The 26,585-nt window shown below is 25.4% G+C and overlaps 1 protein-coding gene across 2 annotated transcripts in view; it reads left to right on the top strand.

Moving 5' to 3' along the window:
• Positions 1–26,585, top strand: part of LOC114128867 (glutamate receptor ionotropic, NMDA 2B) — a 279,007-nt gene that overhangs the window by 216,513 nt on the left and 35,909 nt on the right. The window contains exon 1 of one of the 2 annotated variants that reach the window (XM_050202680.1): positions 8,751–9,420. The exons of the other annotated variant lie outside the window; for it this stretch is intronic. Coding sequence (XP_050058637.1) covers positions 8,940–9,420 — 481 coding nt within the window. The 5' untranslated portion in view covers positions 8,751–8,939. Of the gene's footprint in view, positions 1–8,750; positions 9,421–26,585 lie in introns of those variants that run through there. 2 annotated transcript variants of the gene reach the window in all.

The following is a 26,585-nucleotide window of genomic DNA, read 5'->3' as shown; positions in this document are numbered from 1 at the left end:
GGCTTACGATAATACAGAGCGGAGATACCATTACGTAGATGTACCGAAATTGCCTATACACAGCGCCGGTTAACAGATGTTAATACTATTATTATAAAGAAATTTTACAAATAGGTTTTGAAAGTAACAAAAAATATTTTTTAACCATAGTTCGTTCAGCGCTAACGTTTTAAATTTAATATAACACAATACGTGAATATTATAATTTATTATAAATTATACGAGTGCACATTGTTCTTTCATCAGAATACCTTATTGCATTTTTTTTTTTTTTTTAATAATGAAATATATATATAAAAAAAAATACTCAATTTGTCGGTAGACGTTGCATTCGATATTGTATCTTTTACAAAAACTCTTGATTGAAAAAATTTCACAAAGTTCTATTTAACGTAAACATAATATAATATATAATATATACGTAGGTTTTGAAGTGTACAACGATTATAAAAGTTATTGTGAACTAGAATTAATTATTTTTACATTGCGGTTTATTAAAATTTTATTGAGGATATTTTGTTTAATTATTTTCTCAGATATTCACTCAATAATAAATATTATAACATACAATAGAACAATTTTATTTATTGTTAACTTTAATCTGAGTAAAACAAAATAAAAATAAGCATATATAAATTGTATATACTTGCCTGATATTAACCACCAGTAAATACAATAATAATTATCATGCTTATGTTTTATAATTTTAAACTCACATAAAAGAAAAAACAAAATTAATAAAAGTACATTGTAGGATTATGACTTGTTAGCTAACTATATCAATGTGGTTTCAACCATAATATTTGAAATTAACATAATTTTAAAACTAGTCTTTACATTTATTTTTCTGAATAAAAGTTATAATTTACTTTGATATAAAATCTAACTTATTATAATCTGTACTGAACCAATAATTCATAGTAATATATAATATATTTTGATCATTAAATGTAATCAACAGTTAAATCTGTGGACAATGTTCAATTAAATTGAGTTAGCAGTTATTATGTCATAATAAAACAAAAACTGATAATTATACATGATATCCCTGGTTTTATGACTCAACTTTTTGTATGAACTCATTTTATCAAGTGAAATCGCAAACCTATTTATAATTTCCCCAATTTCAGTTCAGATGAATTTGATACCATTTACATCTAAATTGTATTATATTAAAAAAATACTATTTGAACTAGATAAAGTAAGAAAAATTATAAAAACTAAAACATGATAAACTTACCAAAAAATTGTATATTTTGATAAATTATGATTTTTAAATTTTAAAAATGTATGGTTGTCTTTTTGGTCGGTTATAATCACAAAAAATCATATAAACATTTGTATCTCAATGAAGTACATGTCAAAAAATATTGTACTTAAAACTATTCTGTAATAAGTAAATTGAGTAAATTGAGTACTGTATATATATAACAGTCAAAATATTCCTGGTTTGAAAAATAATGAAAACACGAGTTAATTATATCTTTGCTTTAAAACCAATTTGAAATATTTGTATTTTTGTATTTTTGTTTGTGTGAAATCTATGTATTCTGTATTATTTTTGGAGTTATTTGTCTTCTCAGTATAACTATACAAAATTAAAAAATAATAACATTTATTATTTATTTGTGGAAATCTATATTTTACATAGTAAGAGAGTGTCAAATAAACTTTGATTTAAAAAATATATTTTAAGTAAAATAGTGATAAATAGGCGTATTATTTAGTTATATTTATATATATAACCTAATTAGGGTACAACTTAAACTATAGTTATAATATTATCAATAATATGTTTTATTTTAAACTTCAAAATAGTTTTGAACAAAAATAATAACTTACAGCTTGAAAAATATATAAATAATGTTTTCCTTTTTTTCTGGAAACACTAATGTATAAATTGGTAAATTTGTTATGTATATTATATTATATTGTTTATTACAAGATTGTAATATTCTATGCGAAGAATGAATAGATCCCTAACAAACCTATTTTTGTTATATTAAGTAATTTTATGTAAGTATCTATATATTTTACATTTATAATAATGTATTTATAGCATAATTATAAAATGAAAATAATCTTTTAAAAAAATATTTAAAAATTCGTCAATAAAAAATGAATAAGTTTTCAATTTTCTGATAGAAATTTAAATATTTAGTTTCCAACTGAAGACTTTTATGCTTGTATATTTCACTGAATTTCATAAACGTTCGATTCAATATTATGCATTATTAATAAAGATTTTAAAATATGTTCACTATGCATATTATTAAACATTTACTAGAAAATAATAATAGGGTATAAAGGATCATTATTTTACACACAATACTTACATAAATTAAAAATGTTAAAATAAGCTGTAAAAACTTTTGAACATATTAAATCTACTTTACATTCTTATGAATTATCTGAATACGTATTTTAAATTTTAATTAAATTTAAGATTAATTTTTAAATCCTCTTGAATAAAAAATGAATTAATTGCATATTCAAATAATTCAATATTTATTATTTAACATATAGTTTCTATTACTAATAAATAACTAAAATGTCTTTTTTAGGAATTTTCTCAATTATAATTGTGTGAATATATTGTTTATTAATTTTTAAAAATAAAATATACGTACAGGTATACCAATATAGTATAACACATTATGCTGATTCAAAATTTTAAAATAATTACAATTTGGATTAATTTATAAATAATAGTTTAGAGTTGTTTCAATATATTTATATATTTTAAATTATAATTAGGTATCATAACATTTTTAATAACATAGTGATTTTAGATTTGGATTGAAGCGATATTTGTTTGTATTTCAAAATAGTATTAATTTAAAAATTTTAATTATGAAATCTGCCAACCTAATATTATATTGATACCTCACTTAGCACTAATTTTCTTCGTAAAACGTCGTAAAATGAATTGTAAAATTTCGATCCAGTCTTTGGGAGAAGGTTTACAATTACAATGCTCTTAAAACTTTATGATCTAGCCAATACATGTGAATAGCACTAAGAACACACTAGTATTGATTTTGCCTGAACATTTCAAGAACAAAACTTTGCTTTAATTATGCATAATGTAATAAACTTGAAAGAAGATATTTTATTATCACTTTAATATCCATGCAAAATTAAATACATATATGATTAAAAGTGCCAAATTTTCAGTAACAATTCCCTTTAAAGCTAATATATTGACTACATAATACTTATTATACATTTTAATAAAACACAACTAAATTTGAACTCGATAAATATATTTATAAATGAAAAAAAAGTGCTGGGACTTGGGAATAGGTGTTATTTTTTAGTTTTTTTTTTCATCTGATGCTCTTTTAAACATTATTTGGATCACTTGCCTTGCTATAAAAATATATACGGCTTGAAATATTATTAATGGTTCAACCTAAATGTTTAAATAACGTAAATTTATAACCACTGATATAAACCAATTAAAAGTATTTTTATTATTAGTCTATAAGAATTAAGTACTTGAATAGTTAAAATAAAAAAATAAAAGAAGAGTATAAATATTTATTCCTGGTCAGGTTTTTTTTTTAAGTTAATTATTTAATATATTTTTAAAATCTTAAGACAATCGTATATTTAGATATTTTATTAAAAATCTTATGTATATATACTTAAATTTTATTCATGTGTTTTTGAATAATTAAAATAAATTAAAAAAAATAATTTTGATACAATATTTTAAGTACCAATAATTCTAGTTTTCGTCTTCAAAATATGTACTTAACAGTTTTTTTTTTTAGTAAAATATTACCTATATTCCTATTTATTTTAAATAAACGAATGCGTAGAAATTAAATATGAGTTTTTTCTTGATAGTTGGTACTACAAAAATTAGTCTTTATCCATCATATTATAAAAAAAAAAACAAATTATGAAAAACAAGCACTTAACTTTTAAATATCTAAACTACCTATATGACATAGTGTCTTTTTCACACCGCTAATCAAACAACATAACAAAAACTGTACAAGTTTATTGTATTTCATTTATGTTATGCATTCAAAAGCATTATTTGAATAAAGTAATTTCAAGGAAATCGAATTGAACTTTGTTTCGTTCGAATGCTAATTGAAATGAAAATAAAATATTAAAATATGCGGAACATCACAACGTTTTACGACACAGCTAGTGAGATTTATTTTTGCATAGTTAAAATGCGCACACCGATTAATGCTAAAAAGTAAAATTTAAACTTTCTCTTTGAAACGGGTTCAGTTTATGCGTAGTTGAGAAAATACCTGCAACATGGTTCGTTAAATATTATCGACTCAGAGGCTTCACCACCCTTTGGAATTTTCACCAATACAATTGAAAGTTGTCAGTCGGAAAGTGGGAAAGTGGGATGTTTCACGGTCTATTGTTATAGCATTATAATATGCAATTCTAAACCATATTATTTAATCTGCGAGTGACGTGATGAATTGAAAAACCAAGTATAATATACATACATAAATACGTTTATAATAATATGTGGGGAAAAAAAATATTAAAAACAAGTTTATAAAATAAATAAATCGCAGCTATGCCATTGGTAGAGATTAACTAGTGGACAAAAAAATCCACCAAATATTCCAAAAAAACCATGAATAGGTTAACGTTTAATCGGCTTATATAACAAGCCTATACGGGGAATGTTGTAAATCTCCCACCCAGTATATTAGAATTATCGCTAATCAGAGAGACTGAAACTGGGTAAGTTAGGTAGTGGGAAGGGGGAGAATCTAATGGTTGCGTACATTAATAAATTAAGCTCTGAGTCTCTGAGGTATTTGTGTTTTTTTATTTTTTTTTTTTTTTGATAAAAATGTGTTTTTGTGTCGCGTCAGTATGTAAGTATCGCATTAATGTTTTTACACAAATAGCAGCAATAATAATAAAATTATATATTATTTTTAAAACAGACAGTGAAATTTTAATATAATTAATTTTATTTTATGTACTACCATGATATTGCAAAAATAATACCCAAACTGTCAAATTTTATTAGTAAATTAGTAGTCCTAATATATTTATTTTCATAATAAGACGTATTTTTTGAATCATGTTGAGTTTCGAAAATGTACTCAATATCTATATATGTACAAATTTGATGAATTAATGTTATAGAACATAAGATTTTTGCTAGGCATTTTAAATTAAGCCATGTAAATAATAACCAATTGTAAATTATTCAAAAGTTGCTAAAATAATTATTAGGATAAAATAAAATAGCGACCAATAGTATAAGAAAAATTTATCAAATATCTTTTTTGATCTTTTTTTTTTAATAATATTAATTTATGTGATAAATATTTTTCAATGAGTATTTCTCAAACTATGGCTTTAACTCAAAATTGAGTTTCAAAATATTAAGTTAATAATATTGATATACGATTTAGGTACATTAAATAGTCATGTATTTAAAAAAAAAAGAGTTATAAATGAATATAATGATAATTACAATAAAGTGGTTATTTGTTATATGTTATTATATTGTTATATTATTAGATTGCGTCATAATTAACAACTATTTGATAAAACATTGGATGTCTTAAATCGTCATTAATAATATCAATTAATTTAGATATTTTTAATTATTTTTAAAACCTAAATGCTATCAAAATTTGTTGAAAATTATAATGCATTGACAATATTATATTTCTTTAACACTCTTTCTAGCCAATAAAGTGATTCCAATAAAAATTTTCATTTTTATCGTTTTTTTCCAACCATAAAATATTTATTTTACTGTACAATTTTCAAACAAATATAATGCAACAGAAATAAATGGTATAAAATATTATAGAATAGAATCATATATTATTTCATTTTATTATTTTGTCGGTTTATTTAAAGTTATCAAAGCTAAATAGGTATCTAACATAACCTATTTATTATTTTAACCATATAAATTATAAGCTTTAAGCTGATGAACACTGATATGTAATTATAATTAAACTCTTGAAAATAAAGTTACATTTTTAATTATAATTTATATGAACCTTATTTTACTACTGGTATCATAAATCTAAATGTATATTATAACTTATTCAAAAAATGAAAAAAAAAAATGTTTTTCTTTAGATAATAGGGGAACCCTTTGGTATGTGATTTAAATGTCCTTTTTAAATTTGTATGCCAGAAAAATAAATGAAAAATCAAAAGATGTGAAATTTATGTTTTAATAAAATAAGCTGGCTTTAATGGAGTATATAAATTAATGGTATTTAAATAATTAATAATAATTAGGAACTAATTTATAACAAATAATATGATACAATTAATTAGCAGAAAATGTTATCTTTCTATTAAACAATATTTTTTATTTTATTTTAAAGAAAAATTAAAATTGTTGTTCCTATTTTCTTATCAAAATACTCAAATTTTGAGATAAAAGTTATTTTATTTTATTTAAACAATGTTACTACAGGCATGTAAGTTTATTTTTTCTTATTTGTTTTAAAAAATTTCAATATTTTCAGGGTTGGGAAAGAATTCATTTATTATTCAACTAATATTTTTATCAATGCTTTCAATACATTCATTAAATAATATGAATGATGAATGTAAATGCGTTCAATTTTTCATGAGTGTGCAATATGTTTTTTTTAACTATGCATTCATTCTTGTATCTACTAATTATATTTATTAGGAACAAATATTAATTTAGAAATGAATAACTTGTCAATTGATACTTATTTGTTATCATTAAGTATAGTAATATATCGTAAAAATTTATGTGAATATGAGTGAATTATTTTATTTGTAAATCAATGATAAATATAATTTGTTAATTTTAGTTTAGAACGAATGTCCAAAATTTGTAATGGATATAATTGCATTTGTTAGTTCAACTTACGTTTCCAAGAGTGCAACTATCTGTCAACAACATGTTGTTAATATTTACTGTACTTATTTAAGTTATATTAAATTAGTACGTAGGTATTTAATGTAATGTTCTAGGGGTTTGTCCATACTTATTGAATTATGATTAGTTGCGAAATAGGTATATTATTCATTTTTTGTTATTTAATAATATTTTCAATGTGAACTATTTTTATACATAATATAATGTTTTATTTTTACTACTTATATCCTAAAAAAATGTACATCAACAATAAAAGTCGAGTTCATAATTGTTTGATGCATTATTCTCGATATAGTCAATTTATTTACACTTTTATACTTTTAAATACTGATGACGTCATGTTTAAAGTAAGCTCTCACGACTATATTATAATCGTATAAGTGTTTCCGTTTGAAACTGAATTCCACTTTATGTAGATTCAGTTTTCAGTACTTTTCACCCTTCAGTATTCATATAATATAACTTAAACGTCTTTAGTAATTATAAAAAAACACGTACACATAATAGTCGCAAGTGTCCTTTTTAAAAATATGACCTTTTAACCATATTAATTAAAACTTAGAAAAAAGTTCCTGGTTTATAAACAAACTATATTAAAGCTAATGCATTCCTAAGATGTTGTGAACTTAACGGTTTATATTTGGAAAATTGTATCCACAGTCCACACCTTATACAGTCTGCCTATATATACGTAATCTAGTAATATAATATTCCTGGTTAAAATATGCATTATTATTAATTTTACTTTCAAATGTTATTTATCGTTTTAATACGTCATCTCTCCTCGTCAAAATTAATCGCGCTTGGCATCTACTGCAATTCGCAAACGAACGAAATCAAGAGGTCAGATAGTCCACCGTTTGTTTAGGTAAACAATACTTAAATTCAATATGAACCATCCCGGGGAGCGAAAAATTGTTTGTACAGCGTGAGAAGTCGACCGCTTCGCCCGGAATTCAACACCAATCACCTGGCGTGAATCTGAAGGTTCGTAATTCATGTTTATCTTTAAATGCCACCACATACACAAACAAACCAAAGGCCGGATCCTGTTTTGAGTGAACATGTGGAAAATATAATAAACTCTCGTACGCAATATAGAATAATAAAATAACAGTATCTCCGTGTCGCTCGTCACCGAATTACTGTCGTCACCGTTCACATTTTACACTCGCGAGACACGTTTGGCACTCGAAACGAAATACAAACTCGTATCAATTTGACGGGGTCTAATGTATAATAATAATAATAATAATAATAATGTATACGACTACAGCAGAGAATAGCGATAAGAGAAAATGGAGAAAGCAGAAAAAAAATACGACACGACACGATAATAAACACGCACACACACGACATATGATCGAGAGTAACGCGTAATTGCGTTGTACATGTGCGGGCATACCTACGAAGACGTGTGTGGGTACGTGTGCGTGTGTGGGTGTGCGTGTGCGTGGCGAAACGAGGTAGGTATATAACGACGACGACGACGACGACGACGTCGACGACGACAGTCACTCGAGCAGTCGACCCGCAGAGTAATAATTGACAGCGGTGTCGATATAGTGATGTGTTCGCGGAGAGGGTTAGGAGAGCGGATGCGTACGCGGAATGTACACATCCGGTTCGGGCGGCATTATATGGGGTGCGTCTTTCCGCCGGACGGGGGGTATTTCCGTCGGGCGGAGGTGGCTATTTCAAACGTCGGCCGCCTAACCCAACCCCGAACCACCGACGTACCAAACTCCACCGCCGCCGCCACCGCGGAACGCACTCCAAATTCGACGACGGCGGCGGCGGCGGCGGTGGGACTTACACTCGCCGCCCGCGGAACGGAGCGGCAGTAGCAGCAGCGGCCGCCGCGCCAACGCCACTGCCGCCGCCACCTCGTACGGTTGTCAAGGCGACGGCTTGAGAAAGGTGCTGAAATCGCTTCGCTCTCGTTTTCCACCCCGGGTCCAGTAGCTCGTCACGCGCGAGCATCGCACCACACGATTGTTACGCGAACGCACGTGGTGTGTGTTACGCCGTCACGTTCGCGTGGTCATCCCCCATGTGGTGGTCATCGTCCTTTTGGTGCCGAGTGGCCGTCGCCTTCCTCCTGCTGATGTGCCGCTGCGGCCGATATCCGCCGTCGACCGGCGGTGGTCGGGCAGACGCCTTGGCTGTCCGGTCCGGTGGCGGCGGCGGCGGCGGTGGCGGAGACGAAAAGGACGGTGCGACGGCCGGCGGAGGCAGTCGGTGGAAGCACAAGGGCGTGGGCATCGGACTCGGCAGCGGCGGCGGCGGCGGAGGCTCGTCTCACAGATGGCCGAACGCGGCCGGCAGACGAACCGAGATGGACCTGAACGTCGGCCTGCTGATGCCCAAGACCAGCTTCAAGGTGCGCGGTTACTTGCGCGCCATACACGACGCCATACAAGTCATCAACAAGGCGTACAAGAAGAACCGCACGACCAATTTCAGCAAGATCTACGACTTTGAGGAGCGGAACGTCAGGTCCCAGATGATGTCGCTGACTCCTAGTCCCACAGGTCGGTGCGATCGAATAATAACCTACTTGCTACTATGTGTGTGTGTGTGTGTGTGTGTGTTTGTTTGGGGGGAGGACGATTACCGAATTATATTCACTGAGCACTCGTGTTTTTTTTTAAAAATAAATTCGTCCGTGATAAATTGGCCGTAGCTCGGTGTGAATTACTACACCGTCTGTTGGTATACACAAAAAACTGTTGTCGACATTTTCGAAATATAATAATAAAAAAAAATAATAATATTAATACACGAATAGTTGGTAATTAGTAACAGTTAACCATAAAGCGATTTTGGTTTGTATGTGGTTAACCGTTTGGTGGCGATAACCCATTACAATACAGTGACGGCAGCCAAAAAATTGATAGCATGCCTCAAAAATTAAAATTAATTACAATCATCATAGTGGTATTCATCATAACGTTTTCAACGGCAAAATGCAACTAAAACGCACGGTAGATTTTATTACCAGAAAATTTGACCTTATATTATATTTATCGAACTCGCGTATCTCTATAAACACTATAACTTTTATGCCGCGGTCTACTTTACTCTACTATATATAATCCGTTTGACGTAAGCACGTATAATACTATACGGACATTTAAACTCAATAACTCATACTGACGTACTGATAAGGAAATCAAAATAATATAATACATTGTACATCACGTTTAAAAAAATTTAATAAATCGTCATGTTATTAAGATGGTTTAGGCCTCAAATCCACAACACTACTTTAATCACCACCGTACTTTTAAATGTATACGATTGCACGTGGATCTAGTATTTATTGATGGAGGCCAGGTTAGGGTAGTCGCATATATCATAAATATCGTGCAGTGATCTCCCGTTAAGTACGGACTCGGTTTCCGCTACGACATCGTACTCGCGACGTATTAACAACCCGCCCAGGACACCCGGATCTCTGTCCTTGACCACAACGGCTACTCGAGTTTAATCTACAATCGCCGTCCAGCGCGCATAGTATTTGTACTCCTGCTGCAGTCGTGCTTGTTGTGTTCGTGTCCAGTAATGTTGACGGAAATTACGATATTAATATTGTTATTACGAGACAATGTGCATGTATAGGTGCAATCAAATACGAAATATTATCTTTTTATATTATTATTACAGTTACCGCGTAATACTTAATACCTACGACCTTAATCCTGCCCCGTGGGTAATCGTAAGAGTCCTTACCCCGAGAAGATATCGTAACAAGCTTTCAATGGGTTTTGTAGTAAAACATAATATTTATGTGTGTGTGTGTGTGTGTGTGTGCGTGTTTGGGTAAACCGTGTCGTGTGTTGTGCACATATAGCTCACACTATCTACAGCGTCGGACTATATTTTTAATACAATTTGTCTAAACCATATCATTATTAATTATATAAACGACCGTTTGAAATATTTATTTGTAATGACAGTTGTATCTGTTTGTTAGTGTATTAGCGCCGTTTCGGTACGGGTGAGTTATAAGCGTGATGAACGCAAAAACTAATGCAAATATATGTAATTGAATTGTTGCGCACACACGTTTTGCGTTTTCTGATGTCTGATTATTAGCGTGACGTATTAACATAATATCTCTGTAATTTATCATCAGTGGCAGGCTATTAGTCATTAGATAATATTATATAACAATACCGTTTCATACATAATATATATTATTAAGAATTACTTACGAGGTAAAAACAATATTTTTTATTTAGAAACGTATTAGCGTTTTCTACTTTTTTTTTGTATACGAAAACAAATAGTTAACCTACTAATTTCAAAATAAATGAGGATTAATCAGTTATATATCGGTATTTAAAAAGCGATGATCTCACGCTAATTTTCCATAAAGACCACTGAAGCTATGTAGTGTCAACGGTTGAAATGTTTTTTTAATTGATATAAAAAATAGGATAAAGGTCGAAATTTATACAAATGTGAAAACGACAATAATTAATACGATTTTCTGAATAAAATATAATCGTGGCTTGTTTTTTCCAATGTATGACAATGGAAAATTATAATTGATCATCACGTAACATAATTACTGCTAAAGGAATATAAAAAATATTACTACAATAGGCACTAAAATACATTGCAGGTTTATTGAAAAGTGATTAAATTTAATTGTAATTATATAAAAACAGAATACTTGCTGTGAAACTAACACAAGCTGATAAAATTACTCTTCTATTTCAACTAACAATTTATTTTCAACTATTGAATTATTATCTGCATTAAGATAAATTAATAATATTATTTGACACAATCTATTTGTAACATAATCGTATAATATCTACAAACAATTTTAAAGAAGCTTGGGGGGGAGTGGTTACTATTACTACGTAATATTATAATATGATAATTAAAATATTATATTATGTTCTCTTTATTAAATTATAGGTCAACACCGAAGTACGCGTCATTTTCATGGTGCAGATAGGATCGTAGCATAAACCATAAACTTTAAATAGAGAAAATAAATTATAAATAATTTAAAACAAGATCTAATTCACTACCAAAAATCCACTCAAAGTTGAAAATTGAAAACCTTTTACTGCTTAACAGGTATAAAGTCTAATTATACAAACAGTACCAAAAAAAAAAAAAAAAAAACATCCATACATCGTTGTAAGACCAATACTTTTATTACTCGTCCGTTTTAAAACTAATTCAAAGAATAATTCAATTGCTTATCTATATATTTTGTAATATTTATTCCTTTGGTGGTGTAACGAATAATTCGAATTGCAAAAACTTTCCAGGAGATAATTTATTTAAATTTTAGTTTAAAGTCTTCGTGAAATCATCTGTATTAAAAGTTTAAATTAGACATCGGCTACATTTTGGCTTTGATGAACACCAGCTCTCTGACAGCTGATGAAAACAAATCATGCATAAAATGTCAATAAGTCGATTATTGAGAAAGCCCCACAGAATGTATTCTAAATTATCGGCAAGAGTCACGTAAGTCATTGGGATCTAGTTAGATGTTAGCCAAAGCTATACTATTGTGAATATTTATAATTAGGTAGATCATCAAAACATACAAGTTTATAATAGAAACGCCATCAGTGAACATTTTAAAATATCAATTTTTTATAACACACACTACATTTGATTGATTTAATAAGTCTTTGAAGTATAAAAAAAAAGTTAGGTAAAAATATATAATATTATGTTTCGTCAATAATAATATGATAATAACAAAAAAATATTATTTTATATCAATATTTTTTCTATACATACATAGTTTTTAAAATAAACTATAACCTTGTTATTTTTAAAAATCAGCATTATGTATTTCTACACAGAAAGCATAGTTTTTTTATATATAATTTAAGTAGAAAAAAGTAGTCAAATGGATACTGAACTACTGTACATTATATATGGTCGAGTGGGTCACTATTATCGGTGTGTTAAATTTGAATTCAATGTTACATAATTATATACGAAAAAAGATTCTAGTATTGTCAGCTTTTATCACTTAGTATATTTGGATTTATTTTTTCTTTGATATAGATAATGAAGTCATTTATTTTACTTTAAATATTACAGTAGGTTAATATTTTTTTTTGTATAGGTAATATGGTATTTAATTATTATTAAAATATAAATTTATACCATATCATATAAATTAATATAACTCGAAATATTTCATTTTATATTTTTGCAAATATCGTAAAACAGCAAAAATAGATTTATAATATAATTAAATAATACCTCAAAATAAACAAAATATATTAAAAACGAGTATTAAAATTCATAATAATATAATATACATAAAAGTTACATACCCTAACCCTCTGTCCCCGCGAATAGTATAGGTAGGTATTTAAATTATGATGAAATGATGAAAATCGTCATTTATTGTTTAAACTATAAATAAAAAGTAATTTCATCCAAATTTAAACTTAAAATGCCTATAAAAATAATTATCTTTATATATTTCTAAAATGTTATAGTTAATATGAACTTCTTATAAGGAATTTCACAATAAATTTAAAAAAAAATTAGATATAAATTGAAAATAATGAATTTTTAACTACATAAAAGTTAGAAATATTTTGCAATTTTGACGAATATCATCAAAATTTTAATATTATATATATATAAAAAAAAATATATATATATTCCTATGTATTTTTTCTATTTATATAGAAATATAAGAATGACTTTTATAGGATCTTTAATTACATTTTTAAGAATTTTTACTCAATGAATAATTTTTCATCGACATTAATAGAAATACAATTTTTGTGTCTATAAATAGCTAAAAACAATTATAAAAAAATGTAGAAAATTTTATCGTATCATGAAAATAATAATATAACCATTTGATAAAACTTGTAAGTATCTATATTAATATAAATCTTTTTTAATATTTTGAAATTTCATAAATTGTTTAAGAAGAAATAATTATTTAACGGGTGAATATCGAATGTTGTAAAAAGTTAAATTTCAAAAAAAAAAAACTCGAAATGCTCATAAAAAATGTATTTGGCTTTCCCGTAGAAATGTTTTCATATAAAGGTTTAAAAACTTATAAAGTGCTATGTATTAAATTTTCAAATCTTAGGTATAATACCAAATATTTTTTTGAATTCCGAACTTTGAAATAATTTATTAATTATTCCAATTCTTATGAAATTCGTAAAAATTTTAATTTCAAATGCATATAAAAAAAATATTATTATAATTGTATTTTCGATATTTTTATTTGAAAAATTAATAACTTATTAGAAGAATTTGATTAAATTTTCAAAAATTCTACCCGGTGAGTATTTTTTAATAATTTATGCATTAAAAAAAAAAAAAAAAACTAAAAAAGTTGAGCATTTCTGAACTACCTTATTTTAGAAAATCGAAACGTTTTATATTCTAGGCATTGCACACTTATACGCTGAAAAAATAACACGTCATTGTAAAATAAATACATTCATCGATCCACTCAGAATCAATAACATCGGTAATTTAAAATTAAAGTATCTGTTTCTATAATTTAATTTTTTATTATTTGTATAGTACGAGTATTTTAAAATATTTTAGTTAAATATCGTTATTTTTTTTTTGTTTTGTTATAAAATTGTTTTGTGATCGGATTTTGTAGTGTGTAAATTAATTTTATTCATAAATAAATTAAAAATGAATTTATTAATACTATTACTATGATAATGCATAATAATGCCTACATCAAGGTTGCATTTTATTTACAAATATTTTTTCTTTTAAAATATTATAAAATACAAGCAACTATCTTAGGGTTTCGTCTTTAATTGTATCTAACAAAATTGTTTTATTATGCCACTAAAATAATTATGGTAGTTAATGCTTACAAGAGAAATGATCATAAATTTTAATAAGTTGACCGTAAACAATGGTCAACTTCTACTAATCTATATTTTCTTGTCACTACCTATATTGTGTAAACTTTGTTAACCAGTATTAGACCTTGCATGAAACCTAAACATGGTACGATTTATACAAACAGTCAATTTCAATAAAATATGTAGGAGGTAAAATATAATATCCATTTGATAACAATGTACCGTGAGAAATGTATTTTAACGTTTATGTAATCTAAAATACTTTTTAAAGGAGTAATATTATATCATTTTATGCTCACTCGCAGTTTATAGTGACGTTGATTTAGATGAACACAATCAATCACGATATAATTTTAATTGTGTGTTTTGGAAACGTGAAATATATTATAGAAGGTATTGTAGTAAAATAAAACTATTGTCAACATTTTTTTATCAAACACTCGTATTGTTTACGATTGGTTTTTACTTTGTTTTATGTATTTAACAAAATATAGAAAATCGATCAATAGTGGCTATTTGTATTGATTTTATATAATATTTAAACACTACCACTCAAAACAACGCTCGTACCTGTTGTGTATTAGTTAATCTTCGATGATATTTTATTCATTATAGGTAGTTTCAAAATGATTTATATGCGTTTAAAATTGTTTGCGATAGAATCACGTATTTATAGAAATCGTGTGGCGTATCCAATTAATCTTGTATGCTAAATTTGAAGGAAATCAGGGTGTGTTTAGTGTTACATTTAGTGTCATCCGGCTTTCTGGGAAGCCATCTAATTATGTCCATTATAATACTTGGTTGTGTTGTACCTACTTGCAATTATTATACTGTCCCTAAAACCACTTAATTTAGTATGCAAATAGTTAGAATGCTAAGATGTATAACTGGAGGTTACCATATTATATTGTAGAAAATGCACAATTTAATAATTACTTAACAATTTTTAATTATTTGAGAATTTATTATTACTAAAATTAAAAAACACATAAATATTAGTAATTATTATATGATGAAAATTAAAGACATAATTTATCGACCATAATTAAAATAATAAATAAATATGTTTTCAATAATATGCTATTAATTAATAACTATAACTTAAGACTACTGAATTTGTATTATATTACTTAATTAAGAAGTTTAAAAGTTTTGTGCCAAATCGAATAATTTAATTTTCATATTCCATAATTAAACTATAATAATCGATGATTCACTTGATAATTGAATAAAATGATCGCCAAAAGTAAAATAAATCATTTAGATGAAAATTTTCCCGTTAAATATAATATATAAATATATATATATGTTTCAAAATACCAAAACGAATGTGTAGAAATTGATTTTTATACATCTTAGAATAATGTTGTTCCAGAATGTTCTACGAAGTAACATTCAACTTGATAAGTAAATTTTAGCACCCTACATTTTGTACTGCAAGTAACTTCCTTCTTCGTTCCCCTCAATTACCACTCTTTTATAAATTAATCACAAGATATGGCGTAATAATTGCGAAGGACTCTTAAGTTTTTTCTTGAAAGAATATTTTTTTTTTTTTAATAAAAAATAGCTCAGGGGTGTCAATGTGATACGACCATTTTTTAATTGTTTATAACAAACCCTCGGCAATAATAATCTTTCTTAATGCTAAAAACCACTTGAATATTAAACTTTTTAAAAAATATATTCTTATCATCTTAGATTCTTTACAAGGTAATATATATATATATATATCATTTTTTATAATAATGTTCCCATAACATTATTTATAATTGATATAAAATGTATAAATGCAGAATTCATGTAAAACTAAAAAGTATTTTTTTAAATAGGGTATCTTAGTTTCAACAACGAACCATTTTATATATTTTAAATATACTTTTTACATGTATATATTCAAATATTAAATACATTTTTATGTATTAATATGTTTGAAAACATTTAGTTTTTATTTTAAAATGTAATTTAATTGTAATTAAACCTATAAGTATAATGTATTTAAAATTATTTTTCGTACATGGTTAGGTCTAATTACAATAATGACATTCTCCGAAAATAACTTCACTCGGTACATGAATTAATGATTCATAATTTCACTCAGTTTTTATATGATATTTATAGCCTAAGTTATAAAAATGACTGCATTATTAAAAACATACTAAAAAATATGGTTTTTATTGCCGTTTTACAATGATAAGTTTGTGGTACATTAAAAGAAAAAAATATTCACGATCCTTTTAGCTTTAAACTAAGAATTGAAGTTAAGTCAAAAGTACCGTAATACATAAACAACATCAACATAATATGATTAAAATACCATTAAGCCGTACATATTTGAAATTATTGATTAATTTGTATTTGTTCTCTAATGTAAATGTATTATTATCTGTGATTTTTTGATAATCTTGTGTGTATGCGGGAATTATTTCATATTACATAAACAATATGAGTACGTTGTCCAAAATGAAATAACCAGAGCTTAAAATTTACAAATGACAGTGAAAATGGAGACTAAATAATAAAAATAAAAGCTATATATATATATATATATGAATTTATTCTGAACAAAGAAGGACAACGAAACGATTCGTTTAAGTATTCTAATTTATTCTCCGGTATTAAAATGAAGAATTGAATATCACTTTTTAAAAGAAAAATGCGACAAGGCTTTCAGGTAAGAGTATCTGTAGATTTTTTAATAATTTTCCACGGTTCAAAACGGATTTCCCTTGTTTATATTACTGGGATGAAAGAATATGGTGCACTTTATAACGCAAATTTCCATAAACAGTGAACTCTATACAGTAATGATGTTCTAAATTAATATTCTTTGTGTAGTGACACCAGCGTGGCTAAAGATTTAACGTAAAATAATTTTATATAATACTTAAATGGTGTTTTTCTTATTGTATTCATAAGTTTTATTTTAATTCCAATAAATGTTTTGGATGTCAATGGAAAATAGATTATATACATTTAAATTATCAGATGGTGAAATTAAATTATATCGAGTATTGTGACAGAAATACATTTAGAGATCTTATATTTCTGAATGAATCAAATTTAAAACATATAATGTAAATGAAATGGAATGAGTAAAGTGATTGGATAATATAAAGGATAATCAAATAAAATTTAACTTGAAAATACAATTTTTAACAATTATGTAATACATTAATTATTTGTAGTTAATAATCTACAAAGACTTTAATGTTATAACTGCTGATAGACAAAATAAAATAAAGGTAACCATTTAATTTATCAAAGTATAACCGAATTAACGTAATTAATAACAATAAGGTACAAATACAAAAATATTGGTTTTAATGTGTGATTATATTATGCAGAACATTATGTATTTACATTTCGATTGCATTTGATTAATAATGTACGTAAACCATATCCATAACTAATGAGAATGCATTAATCATACAATATAATATTTATTTATAATCTACATTATAGTATTTAATGAACATAATAATATTTTAAGCAGTTAAATTATACTACCCTGAGAACATATTTATTCTCATTAAAACTAATATTTTGTCATACAGTATCACAACAAAAACCAAACCATCTGTTTTTCTCCCACTATATGCAAACATTACCAAAGTTCTTGAATCTTGATTAATACTAAGACGTATGTTTTTCGTTTCCCATATCTGAACATTGAATAATAATCTACCAAGTTTGCAATTCGCAAACGTAACAATTATTCAATTAAGTATACTAACATAAGACTTTAGCTTGAGCAATATTTTAGTAACATTTCCATAAAGTTAATATTGTTATTTCAGAGACTAGTAATACGATTAACATTTTGAATAAATCAGAAAAACTAAAAATTGTACTTATAAATACCATAGTTTCAAAACTTTAATATAATCGATGAGTAAAAAATTAAAAACTTCTGCAAATAATCAAATATAAAAATAAAATATTGAGAGTGGACAACAAACGAGTAATTGATTAAATCAGACAAACAAATCATGTTTAAGTAGTACAATAGCTACATTTTAAATATTACTACATCATTAAAATGTATAATTGAATAATATATTATTATGTCTAACTTTTACTTAAAAATGTTATTATTGTGCTGATTATTACACTTGCAATGATCAATAAAGATAATTTTCCAACTTTGTCGCACACAAACTTAGGTATTAATAATCATATAAACTTTGATAATAATAAAAAAAATCCATGTACCTAATGAAAATTATCTAGATAAAACACAAATAAAAAGTATAAATTTGAGACTGTATAATATTAGTCTAAATCTCAAACACATTTCCATATTTCTATGTTTCCGTTAGAAATTTTAAAGCTATTTGAACACTATTTGTTAAGAATGTTTTAATCTTATTTATAAATGTATTAATATCAAATTTAATATTATAATAAACACATAGATAGGTACACTATAAGAATATTAATATTATAACAGATTTAATTCTAAAATAAGTGCAATAATAATATGATTTGCTGGATTGATACAGAATATTTTATTCATTTTAAGATATGACACATATTCTAGTATACATTTATTACATGATAAATAAAAAATTGTCACATATTTAGCAATTATTAATTATTTTATTTTATTTATATGCTATATTTAACACTTTCAGAATCGTATCATACGAAATATTGGAAAGAATTATTTCATAATGACATTTTCAGATAGAAATTATTGATCAAAACCATTGTTGGATATATGATTTCTAACGTACCTATATTCTATTTGTGAATATAACATAGATACTATACAAGTGATGACACTAAATCAAATAACTATATTTTATAAAATTGAAAATAAATTTCATATCAATGAGATTTTATAAATATGAGGTGATATTGTGAGTATTTTTTATTGATGTTACTAAATATCTGTAATTTTTAATTGTGTGTACAGTTATAAAATATTATATCTATTGAAAAATATTTTATGTTAAAACGAATTCTGATATCTCAATAATAATAATAATAATACGAACTCTAGATGTATCAATATAATAAAAAAGAAACATTTTCCAGTAATATGTTTTTTTTTTTATACTCAGAATATTTTGAATAAAAACATTTTTTTTACACAAAATAATCATTTCATATTCGAGAAAACGATATGGTTCACATTCACCATTTAGCTTCTTCTTCTTTTTTTTTCATTAAGTCTGTGATCACGTTTTGAAGAAAAAAATGATTATCAAATAAATAAAAAAAGCTGAACATAGCCCATTCTTTAGGTAGTAAATTGGGTACAATGTAAGTTTAAAAATGTTATAAGTAATTGGAATTTCTTAATAATTTTATAAGAATAATAGGAAAAATCAGTGAAATGTTCAACATACCGTTATACCGTTTAGAAATAATTTACTGGCATATGATTATGTTGAGAAATCTCTATGACTATTCATTAAATATAAAATGTTTGAAAATATATTTTATTTCAAATAGTATAACAATATTTTAATGTTTAGTACATCAAATACATTGTTATTAAATTTAATTAATGTAATAGATTTATGTTTATTTTATGGAGATTAATAATGAGTATGTATTTTAAAACTAACTTTAATATTATTATAGCAAAAATATATAATTTTTGATAATTTAAATATTTATTTGATTTTCATAGTTTATTACATCTAGCGTATTTTGTTTGTATCAAAATGTAAACAATTCCTATATTTTCAGAGTAAAATTATTATATAGATATTGATAATATGATAGATTTACATACTTTTTGGGTACACAAGTGATTCCGAGTTAAATTAACTGAATTATCCGGCTTTGTAAATAAAAATTTAGCAACAAAAAACGTGCAATTATTAAAATTCCTCACTAGAAAACTGGTACATTTACTATACTACATTGTAATATAATATGTATATCCTTCTTTTCATTATTTAAGTATTCAATAGATAAAATCCAGACACCTTTTCTTGTTAAATTATTATTTTCATTGATGATAATAAACTCTAAATAATAATAAACGGAATGCGTGATTGATTAATAATTTATGTATTTAAGTACTTATTTAGTAAAATTTCAATTTAAAAAGTATAAAATCTGAAAAAACACAATCTGGTGACATTGAAAACCAATTAATATTTTTTTATGCATACAAACATTCCAAACAACATTATTATCAATGAAAAATGCTATGGTATGCAACTTTAAGGAGAACCATTTTCGTATGAAGTCGTTTAAATGTAAATAATATGCTCCAATGACGTAAAAATTTAAATCGTTTTTTATATTTTGCAAAACAAAAAAAATTCTGATCCTAAATTATGATATGCTACTAAATCAGACGTGGAGGGATGTATATATATATTTCAGTTAAGCTATTGGCCGCTATACTTGGAAATCTATAAAAGACCAGGATAGCTTTGCTCGCACAAACATTTAAGGATTATTTTTGAAATGTTTGATTTAGGTTTTTGTACATTCCTTCCATGTTTCTCACAAATTCCCCAGAAATTATATATAAGCTAAAAAAATAGTATATCAATCAATCCATTTAGTTTTTAATCTGGAAACTCAAGAAACTGATGGAATATACCAATTGTATACTTAAAAAAATACCAAAACAATAAAATATAACGGTACACTATTTAAACCATGCTTATGTATTTTATGTGTTATAACTTATATGACTTAGACTTTGTTCAATATCGTGACCCACAAAACATTAATCGTTTTGTATGTGGCATGTTATTTTATTTTTTCAATATTTATAATATACATTATGTTTTGTATCTAGATTTATTTACATTTTGTCATAATCGTTGGACTGTGTAGACTCTAAACATATAATTCACCTGCTTGCTCACATTTGACTTTTGATATTTATTAAAATCTTTATATACTAACATCCCTAGATTAATATCTGTATATGATATCGCAATAATTTATTTTGTTTAATAAGATATTATATTATAAGGTTATGTTTTTATTTCATTCTATCCATTGTAGATAACTTTAATTTATTAGTTTTTCAAAAAACATTACACAATATATGAAAGATAAGTATTATTTAAACTAAGAGCCAATATTGCTTTGGTCGATATCTTTGATCTCCATCTACTACTAAACATAAAAACAACTGCAATTTAAAAAAAAAAAAATAATAATAATATATATTTAGAAGATTTAAGTTGTCAAAATGTAAGAAAAAACATCCATCATTAATTTAATAATTACATAGCTATGCTCAGAACCTTAAATATTAAATTGATTTATATATATTATTTTAAACATCGACTTTAATAGTCGTTTTATAAAACTAATTAGCTACTTTCTTAAAATAATTAAATTTAAAATGTAATTATACTTTAATTATATATCATAATATATAAAAGGATGACAACAGATTAACACAATAATAAAATATACATACCAACAATAAACACGTGAATTGAAGACAACTCATTTTTAATATGATAATAAAATATTCAAATAAACCTAATAATTTATATACAATGTAATATTAATAACAAAAGCCGTAATTAATACGTATTTTATTTGTTATTCATGTTGTTATATATTTTTTTTTTATTGTTTTATTTAATTTTATTCAGTATTCCACATAAAATATATTATTTTTTATTTCTAAAATCGATCTAGAAAAAGATAATATTTCATGGAGATAATATTATAATTAATTTAATATTTTCAATTAAATAAAAATCATCGTCTTTTACTGCTTAGTGTTTGTAGTTCCTAAATTCAACTTCAACAATAGGGTAAACCCTTAAGTTAAAAGTTTAATAACGATTTAATATGCATGTTGTATAACTATTAATTAGTTTTAATAATATTATGTTAAATACTCTTTTTGATGTCCGATCGAAACAAATTAGCATGGTAATATAAACCTCGATGGTTCAATGTTAAAATGAAAACATTTTATAGCATTTTACACGTGGTACTTCAATAAAACAATTAATTTAACCTTAAAATATGAGACGCCACGTAATACTTAAAATTGCATTTATATTTCATAATATAAATTTAATATAACGAATTAAGTTCAAACAAATCGCCAATGTACAACCTAAATCTTGTTCAATTAATAAGCATATAGGTATTAATATTCTAACTTAGTATTTTATTTTATTAAATTTTTTTCTGAAAAAAAAAAATCAAATGACAAAATAAATAATTTAACATCATAAATTATATATTGCAGTATAAAATTATATTTATTCGTATTTTACAGACATAATTCAATATTAAATTTACCATAGATATTTTAAACTTACAATGAGGGTCAAAATATAAAAGCCGATGAAAGACTTCAAGACAAAAACGTGCACTTATGATCACTTGCGTAATTTTTATTTTATATACACTCTGCTCTAGACATAAATAAAAAAACACACAAACACTTAAATCAATACTTATTAACCTGTGAATGACATAAATTCCCCATTATAAATAACCAGAGAATTTATTGTCTCATATCATAATACTATATAAATAATAAATTGAATAATATTTATAGAATAATAGCATTAGTTTTTAAAACATGTTTAAAATTATTATACATTGGTCGAATGAAAAAAGAACACTATAATAAAATATGTAAGTTCTTTACATGTCAACTCCAAAGAGTGACTACTACACAATGTATAAGACATACATTTTGGTTATATCAATGTATTATTGAATACGAGTAAAATATTATGGCACTATATTTACTCTGATGTATGCTAAATACTTATAACTAATATATTTTAAACGTAGGAAGTTGTTTATTAGTTATCAAAAAGAGTTCAACGAAACATTATGTTACAAAAATGGTCAATATGAGATAAATTTATTCTTAAACGAACATGTGGAGAACCAGATTTATCATACGATGCTACCTAAATTATATGCAAACGTGTCAGTTTTCAAACCCGGGTTATAAATTATCTTATAAATAAGGGTACTACTAATAATATATCAATTCTTTACTAAAATGTATATAGATAAAGTATATTATTTAGTGTATACTATTTTAGGTTTAAATAATTTTAATAATTACCTATTTAAATGTTTGTAGATGGGTGGGAAACGTTTAAATATATATATATATATATTTAAATTTTTATACACACATATATATATATATATATATATACATATAATTTATCGTGTATAGTATTATATAGCTTAATACATTTCATTTAAATACTTTCTTTAAAATTATAACTGGTTCCTCATATAATATCTAAAGAATGAATAGTTTTATCGATTTAAACAATGATTATATTTTGGTTTGATCTGATTTTAATGAATCAAATGTTTCAAATTTTCATGATAAAAAATGTTAGTAGAATTTCAAATATTAAATTTACATTTTATTATCATTATTATTATAATATATTTTTTTTTTTTTTTATATAGTATTTTAAAGGATAACAAACATAATTCTTTATTTGTGCATTTTAATTTTTATTAAAAATATTTATGACAGTAACTGATATTACAATATTATTATAGTTTAATAAAAAATGGATCGTTCTTTTATAAAAGTTAAATCATTTTTCTCTAAAGTTAAAATATTTAATCAAAACATGTATCCATTAAAAGTTAGTAAAACTCATTTCAGGCTATATTATAACAAACATCGATAAAGATTAGTACATGTTAGCTACCTTATCGTTTGTTATTTTATGAGATGCACGAAATCTTTTTAATTATCATCACATGAATTAATGTAGGTACATTTTACTTTCTACTAAAATCTAAATCTACAAACATAAATAGAATATAAAAGTACAACAGACGAAGTTGACGTTATGATTGTAAATTCATCTCACGAATAATATATATGTTACAGTAAAAGTACGAATACCGGTGAAACCTAGGATTTACCGGAAAATCCAAGTTTCACTGACTGCTGTCAGTAAAACCTAGGTTATACAATATTGTTAGGTCAAACTCCGAAGGAATCGAGTAAATTTGGTAAATATTAGAATTTAAAACAAACAATCAGTTTTTATGAGTCCAACATTTTTTATCAACTACCTATATGATATTTTCCTCTTAATTTGTACCTGTATATTAATTAAAATAATAAACGTTAACTTAATAATTATAATTATAATTATTTAAGAGTATTGGATACTACATTAGCTATTACTGTTAAAATTTAAAATATTGTACAAAGTAAGTGAAATTTTACTGCGATCCACTTAGGGAATTTTTATTTCAACTTAAATATAAATCACGATAAAGAAATACATTGACACATGTACATCATACGATCAATAAATTAGTCAAAAAGATACTTATTTGATAAAAGGTGGGTGTACTTACCACTATGTTGTACACACTATTTAGTTTATGATACGGAACAGATTCGATAATAGATATCTAGACCTTTTGGAAATAATTTTACAAGCAGTATCCTTTTTTTAATTTTCGTGTGGGTATTAAAATAATGATATGAATTGTATCTAATTAAAAAGTGATAGCTAATCAATTTACTATATATACAATATATTTTAATTAATATACATGGACAAATTAAGGAAAAAGAAATCACACAATAATTTGTAAACAATTTTAGGTTTTTACCAACACTTATTGTTTATCTTAATATTTATTTAATCTTATTTGTTTAAGTCCAAGTAGCAAAAAATAAAAATCATTCGAAGTTTGATCGGAATATACAGTGTAACCTAAGTTTCATCAGTATTCGTACTTTTATCGCAACACACATATTATATGTGTGTGTGTATATTTTTTTTTATCGTAATAAAATATAGAGAGACATGATCACAACTTGTTTGATACGCATACCACTTTCAAAATTGTCTCCTCATTTCACCTTTTATCTATAACATAGTTTTCCACTTCTTATTGAATATCATGAGAATGATTTTTTTCGTGAAGAATAACAACTTTTATATAAATGTATATACCTAAATATCGACCAACAGCGTCTGTTGTCTCATTTATTAAAAATCAAATCATCCCATCACCGATTTCTGAACAAATGCGAGAAATAGTACTTTCACAAACTATCGAAACGTAATTTCTGACAATTGAAGACTAGCTTAGAACACATTTACCAGTATATTTTTCTAAAAAATTCTTAGATGATGGATGATTTAGCTTCAATAAAATTATATCAAATTTTAAAAGTGCTTGACATAAATCCAGAGAAAGGTTGCTTGTTTATTTTGGTTTTCTAATATATTTTTGATGAATGACTGTTTAGACATAGCTTTTAAATTAGAATTGTGTATATGCTTGCCAGTATTTAAATGTTGTACTGGCTGAAAATGTTTAGTTACTGCCTCACTACCATAGTTTAATCGAAAATAATGCAATATAATATTTTATCGTCTGCTTTAAAAACTTCAGTGCAAAATTGTGTGCATCAAGAATATTTAATGAGGAAAACTACATTTAATGCTCGTGTAAGAATTGTGTTAACTGTAAAATTATTAATTTAATACGAATGATACTGATCATACTTCCTATTTATGTTGTCATGGTTTTTTTAACTATCTATCTTAATTATAATTATCATCGCATTTAATTTTTGAACTATATAATAATTATAATATATATTATGTGTTTATGTATAAGCTACCATATTACAGTACTGTAAATAATATATATTATTTTAATTATTCATTTATATAATTAATAAATAGTATTTATTATATACCTATGTACATATTATTTGTCAAAATATTAATATATTAATTAAAATAATGATACTAAATCACAAAACACTAATGAGACCAAATTAAAAATATAGAATACAGGATCAATGAAAAAAAAAATAATAAACTTGTATTATAAAAAAAATAATTATTATT

The sequence above is a fragment of the Aphis gossypii genome, chromosome 3 (genome assembly GCF_020184175.1).
Source record: "Aphis gossypii isolate Hap1 chromosome 3, ASM2018417v2, whole genome shotgun sequence".
Classification (NCBI taxonomy): domain Eukaryota; kingdom Metazoa; phylum Arthropoda; class Insecta; order Hemiptera; family Aphididae; genus Aphis; species Aphis gossypii.
Note: the sequence above shows the minus strand (reverse complement) of the source record. Positions and strands in the feature narration are given on the sequence as shown.